Genomic DNA, 10,441 nt, shown 5'->3' on the forward strand with positions numbered 1-10,441 from the left:
GGGGAGAATCAGTAAGATCTGTGTTGTGGATAAAGGACACAGGAACCCATAGCTCAGCCTAGAAAGTTCTCATCGTCTGCTAATTCAGTCTCATGATCTCATGATTCGATTTTCAAGCTCTTCGAAGACTGTAAGCTGCCATGTTCATAAATCAAATGGACGATTTTTTTTATACACGCTGTTATGGGCATTTGTTTATCCATTTAAAGATCTTGGTGCAGTGTCGGCAGGTACAAAAGGCTCACAAAACGCATAGTTTTAGGCCGAAGTCTGGTTGTGATTTGAACGTGATGGAAATTCTCACGAAAGACCCGAAGAAAATCTCGATTAAACGAAACGGCTGAATCTTAGCGACTTTTTTTCGTTGGACTGTATAACGGAATCACCGGCTCATCTAAGTGAGTAATGGCGTCCATAAAATTTTCACGCCAACGGCTTACATCAAATTTTGGGGTGCAGGGACAAGCAGGAATCCTTGTGTTGCTTGGGACTTCCTCCAGTGTGCGTGGACGACGCTTCCATAGGCCAGTTAACCGGGGCTAGGTGCCGCTAAGGCCTCCCAATATTCTAGGCACGGCTGAGCATGGGCACCACTAAAGTCTGGGGGATGGATAGCGCTAATGCTAAGGCCCAAGGGCAGAGCAGTAGGGGGGACACCCAACAAGGATTCCCAGTATCACAACTGAATTTAATCGTTAGTGGCTCTTCGGGCGCCTCGCTGCAGGGGAGGCGCCGCACAGTGCCGACGGGGCCACCCTAGCACAAAAACAGGTCCCTAGATGCAAGGCCCTATTTAGTGCCGGGTGGTCCCCAGCTTGGCTCGCAAAATTTTCTCCCTCCCTCTTTTTCTCCCCACCATCAGTCCACCACCCTCTAAGCAACACGCTTCCGAAGCTCCCCAAACTTCCCTGCAACACGCTCCCTCCCAGCGTGCTTTTTCTTCAGCAACCCTGTAACTGCACAACACAATAGCCCAACATGTCTCCCAAGGAGGAACCCAAGAACAAAGATGCTGTGATCACTGTCAACGTCGAGGATTTCACTCGTACCCGCGACGCGGTAAGTCTTTTGAATTTCCCTTCCCACTGCTTTCACAAACAAAGCGCGTCCTCGCAACAACACAAACGAGGCTGCGCACCACATCCAATGTCACCCAATCTTGTTGTTTCTTCTTTGCGCATATCCTTCGCTGCACTTATGATTTTCTTGATGCCTCCCTTGATTTTGATTTTGTTCAGCCCTTTTTTCTTTGCATGTTGTTGCATCCATACCGCACGCGTCGTGCTGCGCGTCTTTGTTTCACAATGCATTGCCATTCAAATCACGAAAGGCCGCAATAATCAACATCCAAGAAATTTCTAGTTGTAGCGTCAGCAGCTAATGTTCCTCAGGTCATCCTCGGCCTGGCAAATCTGCAATCAGCTGTGTCTGAACTGTCTCGGGCCTACATCAACCATGCAAACACGGTCCTGAAAACAGGCACGCTGAATGCCGATACTAATTTGACCAACTTGGCCAGTGGCCTGACCTCAAGTCTACTGGAAGGTGGTCTTCTGGGGGGTGCGCTCCCTCGAACTGGCAGCCCCGCCGGTGGTGAGCCCGAAAAGAAGAAGCGCAAGCGCACGCCGCATGATCCGAATGCGCCAAAGCGTGCGCTGACCCCATACTTCCTGTACATGCATCACAATCGTTCTAAGATTGCTGCGGATCTTGGCCCGGATGCGAAGCCCAAGGATGTCGCGGATGAGGGCACCCGGCGTTGGGCCGCCATGCCAGAATCTGAGAAAGAGGTTCGTCATCGTGTATCGTTTTTGCGAACCGTGTATAACTAACAAGGGATTACAGGTGTGGAAACAAATGTATGCTGATAACCTGGCTGTTTACAAGAAGAAGATGGCAGCCTACAAGGCCGGTCAGCCGATTCCGGAGGATGACCAGAAGGAAGTGGCCAAAAATTCGCCGCAACCAATTGCCGAGGCTGCTGCCGAGGCAGAGGCTTCTTCATCATCAGAGTCGGAGTCGGAGTCGGAATCGGAATCGGAAGATGAGAGTTCTTCGTCCGAGTCGGAGAAGGAGCCCACTCCTCCGCCGCCGCCGAGCGGGAAGCGTCGTCGTACGGGCCCTGAGAGTAAGAAAGAGGTCGCCTCACCTGCGACGACGAAGAGAGGTTCCCCTGACAAGAGGAAGGCCGCTGGCCAGTCGGGCGCTCCGACTCCGGCTGGAAAGGCCAAAGGCAAGGAAGACGGCGGCCGAAAACCTCAGCAGAACGCAAATGATTCGAGGCGCAACAAGAAGAAGCGCAAGAGTGAAGCTGGAGCTGATGAGTAGATGATGAATAGTTGAAGACTTGAGACTGATGTAACGCTTCATGTCCAGTCGCAACTGCCGTTCCGGGATGTCGCTAATTCTATGGCTCGTGATACCCGATTGTGTCTGCAGTCGGTACATGTTGTATCTTTATGTGATGGGGTTTATGGTGTGCTTTTCGGCTTCTAGCTATGATGTCTTTTTCGCGTGAGATTGGTGTTGGTTTATCTATAAAAGTATTTTTATGAGGGCACTCGTCTCTGTGATTTCCCTTCTGACATTCAGGCGAAGCTGTAATTATCGTCAGAGCAATGAAAAGCTGTCACCAAGTCTAGCGCTCAGGTTGATAAAAGAATCTCGAAGTTAACTATGCCCGAGATTAGGGTTCAGGGAATTTACATATTCTGGGCTGGCTGATGGACAACAGGCGACGACAACATTGCCTCGCTGCCATTGTAATCTACAGAGTGTTTTTGGACATTCTCGCATAGTCTCCGTTGTGAATCTGGTGAATATGATGAGATTTACTCATCCAATCCGCGGTTCCGCACCACTCCGCTATTTCGAAACGGCCCGCGTCAAGTGCACCCGGATCGAATGGGATCCAAAAGAGCAGGTACCCTGGTAGCCAACGGGGATGGGCAATTACTACGTTTCCGGGTATTCCGCTAGGTAGATAGGTATACAAAAAGTGGCTTAGACGGTTCTAGAGCTCGAATTCCTCCTCGTAATGACTCCCGCCAGCCGACACAATGAGTCCATCTTCATACCAAGCCTCGAACGTGCCTTTTCGCGCGGCGCGGAACGCTCGCCTCCGGATGGCGAGGCGGTTGACATCGGCGTCTTCATGGCAGCTCTCTTGCGAGTCCAAGTCAGAGGACCACGACGAAATCGATGAGATCTCCGCTGGCGTCTGAGATTGGTCGACATGGTCCACGGGATTTTCTTCTCCAGGGACTTCATCTTCGACGAAGGTTGAATTAGCATTGGTCATCTCCGACTCCTGCGTTGTGGTGACGGGACCATCATCGCTGGCCTCGGTCGGATCTTCGTTCTCTTCGTTGAAGGGAAGTTGCGCGATCCGGAATTTTAATTGAGTTCCCATCTGCACGAGAGAGTCCCGAATTTGGGCCCGCAAGGTTGACCGCTGGTCCGGACCCCTGTCTGCGTTCGAAAGTGCTCGTTTCCGCTCCGCTCGAGCCTCTCCCCGTCGTGCTTGGCGCATCATTTGGTCATGCGCGAATGTCGTTCCGGAGCACACGTGTCCGAATAGAGCTTCCATCGAGCTGGATTCGCTCCATGTCGCCCGATCGACAGTGCAAGGATGGATGTCCTTCGGTCGGAAGACGGCCACAAGTGAGCATAATTCCTCGTACGAGGCGTGGCGTGAATAAGGGAACGTCTGTCTGTGTCAGTGTCTCTTCCAATTATTGAGAGCGAGAGAGACCACGTACAATTCTTCTTGGCAGTTGATTTTTGCTTTCAGCTCCAGCTAGCAGCTTCGAACTGTCGTCCTCCGATATTACCCTGCCGATCATATCTATGAGATCCTCTGTGGAAATCTCACTCTCCTCCGTCAAACCACAGTCTTCGAGCCGAAGGGACCGCTTATTGTTATAGGCGCTTCTCAATGCATGCCTGACTCGCATCTGCAAGCGCTCATCTTTGATCTGGTCCCGACACACTTGATCAAGTGCCATTACTGTTTCTTCGTTTGGCAGTTCTAGCTCATGGTGCTGATACAAGTCACCTTTGCCGCCGCCGATTCCCAATTCGGGGATCTCAGTTCCCTGCTCGTCGCGCGTAATGATGGGATCAATGACGACGACTCTGGCGGACTTTACAGTCTCACATAAGATACCTGGCTCGCAACTGTGTATCCGCGCAGATTCGTCTGCGGTTAGACAGCCCGGTGTAAACACGTTCCCTAACCGGTAGCCGCTCAAATAAGTTGCGTCGTCAAGTCCGGTCATTGCTGCGTTGCGTGGAATTAGAGACTTGTACAAGCCATATTGGTATCGGTCAACGTGGACCTGTTCTCGTCAGTATCTGCTTTAATCTTCCCATTTTGATTTCTTAATGATACCTTCGACTCGAGCATTATTGACAAAGCTTGCCATACTTCTTCGTAGCCGAACGTCCACGCTCGGAGGTAGAAAATTGTATCTTTCGGATACTGTTGCATTTTCTCCAGCAGTTCTCTGATGCCTTCCGCTTTGGACGGAAATGTGCGGTGAGGCCGAGAATTGGTGACGAAGCTCGTATCCAGATAAATGGTGTCGAGAGTCTTTAAACCACAAGTATATGGAATAAGGACTGGATGGCGTCTTAGGGAATCCACCCACCATTGTTCTGCTACAGAAAGGTGTCTGTTAATCCCGGACGCGAGGTACGTGCTCAGAATGGTGGGCACCTACATCGGATATCGCCGGTGTACAGAATTGACTTCCCATCTCCTTCAATCAGGAACATGACAGCTCCTGGACAATGATTTGCATCAAATAGAGTGACTCGAATGCGCTGCTTTGGGGTCAGGACGATCTCCGTCGGAGTGTTGAGGGGGATTGGTCGCTGTTCCGAATCAGCAGTTGCATGTGCCTCAGAGTCAACATGACCTACAAGCAGTTTGGCCAAATGGCCATAATGTTGCTTTCGCGTCTCCAGAATGCCTTTGGCAAAGTTGATGCGATGCGGGTACTTTTCGATGCGCAGAAGCAGCTATTCATCCACGAGTCAATAAACCAGTCATCGCATGAATATGAAAATGTCAAGACTTTCCTCCCGCGTTACCGCCGAGCAGTAAATAAACGGTGACCGGAGGGACTCCAGTCCCTGCAAATGGTCACTGTGAACATGGCTTAAGAAACAAACCAGCGGAGGCGGTTGGGTTGGGATCTTGCGAAAGTAGTCAACTGAATCCCTTTGAGCATCGACCATGATATCGTCGATGGATAGATGCATTGGCTAACATACTTCTGATGAATGGAAATTCTACCAGAATGATTATCAGCATAGGGCTACGAGGAGGTTTGGAGCCTCTGCCAGCAACGCACCTTTTACGACGCCATCAAAGGTCGACATAATAGAGGCGATCTTTTTCTCTCAACATCCTAACTAATTCGGCTACGATCATTGATAACTACAGCGTGCCGGATGTGTAGCCGAATGAGGAGCTAGTTCGAAATATGATTTCAATCTCTCAAGAAACTTAAGAAGTGAACCGTCAACCTGGGTCCGGAATTCTATCATTATTGGAGGGGCGTGCCTGACTGTCAGGGACCGAGGGCCCGGAATATGAATTTTCCGTGCTCCGTTTACTACTTACTGCCATGCTTGGTTTAGTCACTCCATTCTCCATCTGAATCCAATTTGGTCTCCGTAAACTAATGGGGTGCAGGTAAGACCATTTCGTCCAGAACGGAGTGCTTTGCTTGATTTGTCACACGCCAGTGAAATCGATCAATTAATCGATCGATGGAGGGATTCGGCTCAAATGATCAATCGATCGATCGCTTCGTGGGCTAGCTGAAAGGAGTCTAGGGCCTGCCGGAGGATGGGTTCTACTTCCACAGTCGTTAAGAAAACGATCCAAATACTGTTAATTAGTCTACTGAGTTTGTGGATCTTTCTCAACCAAGAACTTTTGATATGAGGTATCTGGCACCGAATACAATGGTAGGTGTGATAATATGCGGCCTTGATGCGACCCGAATCATTGCTACGGCCTTATTCGCCAGTACTGTAGCTTTTAGGGGAATGCGGTTAGCCTAGACTGCTGCAGCGGCTGAGTTAATGTGTGATCTATGTGATCTCTCGCAGCATCTGGAAGCTGTCCTGCAGGTCCATGGTCTACTTTCCTGGGCAGCAGTGATAGAGCAAAGGAAAGCATGAACCAGTAAACGCGCGCTTAAGTATTTGCCAGGAATCGAGCCAATAAATTGCGTCCCTCTACGACAATGCAGTCTCATCCTTGAAAGCATTCGTATTTGATACGGCCTAACGAATATTCCCGGTTTTCCCGGCTTCAGCATGGGTTTCGCCTACGGCGATCAGATCCAGATGATCCGGAAATGGCCATGTAAAATTGTCCTATTTATTCGTGCCATGAATTACCAAATTCTAACGCTCGAATATTGTCGCTACATCTTCGCCGCGCTCTACCATTTGACGTGATGGTCCTTCATTCTCCTCAAGCTGTGGATTTTGAGCAGTCATACAACCATTGAGGCGAAGACCACAGTAGGGATGAATTCTGTTTCGCTGACAAACGCGCTGTCGTTTCAGCCTGAACGCACAACGTCTCTGCGAACTTCTGTTGCTTCTCATCCTACATACCGTTCTCTGACGACCCATGGACAGGGTGTCGATGAGGCCAACACTGACTTGTGTCTAAGTACTCCGTACTGCGATCCGATGATGTGCATATAGCAGATGTCTCTTGAGACTTGGTATCATAATCCCGAAATATCTGTTAGTCGATGGGTGGCCAGCATCTCGTGGACGCATCTGTCTATATTTGCGAGCCTAATTCTTCGAGAGGCTTTTCCAGCGCATTAGAGTCGACATAGCTGTAAACACTCCCCATAGTTCACCCGTTTCTGGTACTTGTCTGATGTGTCATCTTGTCCAGTTTGGGTATGCAAATCCTTCCCACCACCATGGTGGGATTTTCAGCTCAACAGGTGATCTCTCTAATATCTGCATCTGGGTCTATATGGATAGCGCCTTCACTGTAGTCCGAGAATCTTTGGCAGTTTCCTTCCTCAGTCCGCCTTTTGCGTGCGCCAAGGAGGCTGGGCTCGCATGGACTACCATACGTGGCCTATGCAGCTGAGATGGCCACGCCAAAGGGGGTTGGAAATTCTGGATGCTGTTGCCGGCCAACTTCTCTCTGTCTGGTTCATTGGGTAACCGAGAAAGTGCTGACAAAACGTCAACTTAGATCCAAAATAAGGCGCTTGCCGTGCTGAACGGCCGGAGGCCAAAGGCTAAACCCTGGCAGATAACTAGAACAGCCTTCCAACAGTTCGACCACTTTCACATTGACGGTAACTGAAACTTCGCATTGAAAGAGACGGCGGCAAGAGGCGATGCAGGGGTATCAGGGTTGCTGCAAGATCGGGCGACAGATTTTATATTGCGGAAGCGGATCGTCCTTGACTCGGTCTGGGGGTTCCCTGGCCAGTGGATTTTCCTAACTCCAGTCGGCTCCAACTGCTTGGATGATAGTAAAGCCACTATGGAACGGTGCGGTTTGTGCTCCGTTCTCCGTCCTCGGTGCTCCGTACGAATCTGTTGCCGATGATTCACGTGATTTGGATTGGGACCAATTATGACCCTGCAGGGTGTGCACTCACGCCAGCGGTGCCTGTCAAATCATTAGTGCTGTCGGTTCCTTGATTCTTGGGTCGGAATGACAGCCGCGGCAACGAATTGGGAGTCATTGTGACTTGGGGGTGCCTTGACATTGCATACACTCCGTACTAGCAAGTACTGTCCATCTCGGGAAAATGCCGTGCAGGGAACCTATGAGTGACAAGCAAGATCATAATCAAGTGTTAAAATGACCGAGTGTTAGTACCGCTAGGCGTACCCGTACTCTAGGTGCTTCAGGAGATAATTCGTCCGAGTTCCCAACAGTACCTCCGGATATCAGCCGAGCAGAAAGGCGTTATACTGAATCCAGGCTGGAAGCAATCAGGAAGCTGCTGCATGCACATACTCGTACCTAGCAGGTACCTGTGAGTGCCGATGTCCCTGTCCTATGTAACGGGATTACCCCAGAAAGACCCCATAAACTAAATTCGGTGTCAGTCTGAATCCGTCCCCTTTTGCGGATGTTGCAATTGGCTGTAACTAGGTTCTGCACATCCATGCCAGAATGTTTTGCAAGCGAAGCGGATGATCTTTCCTGCAGTCTCGCTGCCAACGTCAAGGGACCTCAAAGCGAGTTGATGGTCCCAACGTCTAACGGCCAGCATCAGTGAAGAGTCAGGATCCCTGCAAACCCCTCCACCGGCTCTGACGCTAAAAGTTTTTTTGGGAGCTTTGGACAAGGGATCAGAGAACCAGTGGACCGGTGGACTTCCTAAGTGGCCTCCTTGGCCTCTGCGCCTCCGGTCCACTCGCAGACTGATTTCCGAGCTCCGGATCCAATCCAGTGTTCACCCGTTTTGGATTGTAAGGTTAGGGTTAACTTGTAACCGTTTCCGGACCCGACGAGTAAGTACTCCGTACTCCGTAAACGCAACACGAATATCAAAATCTTCCACCTCCCTCAGCGCCACGTCGAAGTGGCCACTGTTGGTGGGAGGATGGCTCACAGCGTATGTCCGATTCGATCTCAACACTTGACCACTTTTCGGAAATTTTTGCTACAGAGAACGTGGGGGAGGCGATAACATCAGAACGCAATGGCCTTCTCCGACACGTGGTTCTCCCCATACGGTACGGAGGACTCCGTACTCCGTAAATTCGGTAACAATAAGTTAGGTTAACCATCGGTGGGTATGACGATGTAATCTAGGTTACAGCTAGGCTTAGCTAACCTACGAGGTAGGTGGGCTGGTGGAGCGAAGCGCAGACCGCCGAAGGGAACTTCAACGAGTTGGGGGGCGACTTTGACGAAATTTGCAGCGAATGCCACCTATTGAACTTTGTTAGGTGAAATAACTTGGACTCTGTACGAGTACATAGTCAGCTTTGGAATAATGGAATTGGAACTTTTGAAATGTACACAACCGTACAGAGTACTACACCTCCGGGTTCTTCCGAGCACAGGACAGTCAAAGTACTCCATAAGGTACGGTACGGGGTACGCGTGCTACATAAGAGGGTAACCCTGAATATTCAAGCACAGAGCCTGTGGAGGGAGCGACTTCCGGGCAAGAATTCCGTTCAATATTTCGTGCCATTCTTGTCGAGGCCCGTACTGTTCTGGGGCGCGTGAAGTTGGCGTTGTCAAGATCTCAGATGCGCGTGAGTTGCAGTATGTATGTCACGCCCTCGCCATGAGAGGGTATATTGGCATTCGACAACTGTCATGAAGCAGAAAATTGTAGCATGAGGGAGATTCTACAACTTGTCCACGAAAATCGAGGGCATCGAACTTTTGACTGGTCACAAGCCCAGCAACTGATAGCGGTCATGTTCATGCATGAAGACAACTCGATATGCAGCTGATCAGGACCTGGATTACTTGCGGCATTTTCGACCTTTGAGCGAGAGCATAGACTTCAGGGAATGCTGGTTCACTGAGCAAATGAATTTTTCATCTGCCAGGAGTAGCGCCAAAGCATTGTCCAGCATGGGGTTCAGGCGATGAAATGCCATTGGGAAGCATATCAGGAGCCAGAATAGGAGCGATGGTGCGACTGGACGAGTACGATGTTACTACTATTAGCTTGAAGAGCAAAAGATGGTAGAGGAGAATACGGTACCCAATCCGAAAGAGAGTTGAGCGCTGCAGAATGCATCCCAGCAGTGGTGTTAACGCCGCAAACGGTAAGCGGCGTCGAGTTGTGATGTGATCGCCAAAATTGAGGATCTGTGCAATGCCGATCAAACGCAAGACACCCCGAACCGAAAGACCTGGAAATTGGAAATAAACGTAGTTATTAGTGACCTCGTATCCTCTCGAACTCCGTACCTTCGAATGGAAAAAGTTTGAAGAACCTCCAAAGAATGATAAGGGATCCGAATCCCAGAACTGTCGTGAACTCAGTCTGCACTCATAAACAGGGACAGTGACTTTAGCCGTTTAAGAGATCCAATTTTCCACTCGGGCTAATCGTATCGTTTTCACCGAATGCCAAGCGTCAAAGGACTGTTCGGTCCGTTACGTATCGGTAACGAGTATCGTACTTTGCCATCAGTAATTGTGCACAGAGCCGTAAATCGAGAGATCTCTCATGACATCAATCATGGCTTTCGTTATCGAGCACTCGTACAAGAACCGACATACTCCACACAATAATGCTGAATGGCTTCACTCGGGAAAGTTGTTTCTGGGCTCAATGACACCTCCGTGAACGAAATGATAAGCATTGACAGGACCATGTAGTAGCTACTCAGCTGCTACTATGCAATGACGATGCGAAAAATGCGCCGGACTCCAGCTGCTGTTCTGCAAAGC

The 10,441-nt window shown here is 50.0% G+C and overlaps 2 protein-coding genes across 2 annotated transcripts; one reads left to right on the forward strand and one right to left on the reverse strand.

Moving 5' to 3' along the window:
* Positions 1 to 978: 978 nt before the first annotated feature.
* Positions 979 to 2,328, forward strand: VTN49DRAFT_4668 (uncharacterized protein; the record flags this gene model as incomplete). The annotated part of the gene is made up of 3 exons (XM_069412639.1): positions 979 to 1,059; positions 1,392 to 1,790; positions 1,846 to 2,328. The coding sequence occupies 3 exons, from the start codon at positions 979 to 981 to the stop codon at positions 2,326 to 2,328; spliced, it is 963 nt and encodes a 320-aa protein (XP_069267863.1).
* Positions 2,329 to 3,013: 685 nt separating this feature from the next.
* Positions 3,014 to 5,268, reverse strand: VTN49DRAFT_4669 (uncharacterized protein; the record flags this gene model as incomplete). Its single annotated transcript, XM_069412640.1, has 6 exons — positions 3,014 to 3,709; positions 3,762 to 4,340; positions 4,394 to 4,662; positions 4,725 to 4,878; positions 4,927 to 5,025; positions 5,098 to 5,268. 6 exons carry the CDS (start codon positions 5,266 to 5,268, stop codon positions 3,014 to 3,016), a joined length of 1,968 nt encoding a protein of 655 aa, XP_069267864.1.
* Positions 5,269 to 10,441: the final 5,173 nt, after the last annotated feature.

Source organism: Thermomyces lanuginosus (assembly GCF_041956635.1).
Source record: "Thermomyces lanuginosus strain ATCC 200065 unplaced genomic scaffold VTN49scaffold_31, whole genome shotgun sequence".
NCBI lineage: Eukaryota > Fungi > Ascomycota > Eurotiomycetes > Eurotiales > Trichocomaceae > Thermomyces > Thermomyces lanuginosus.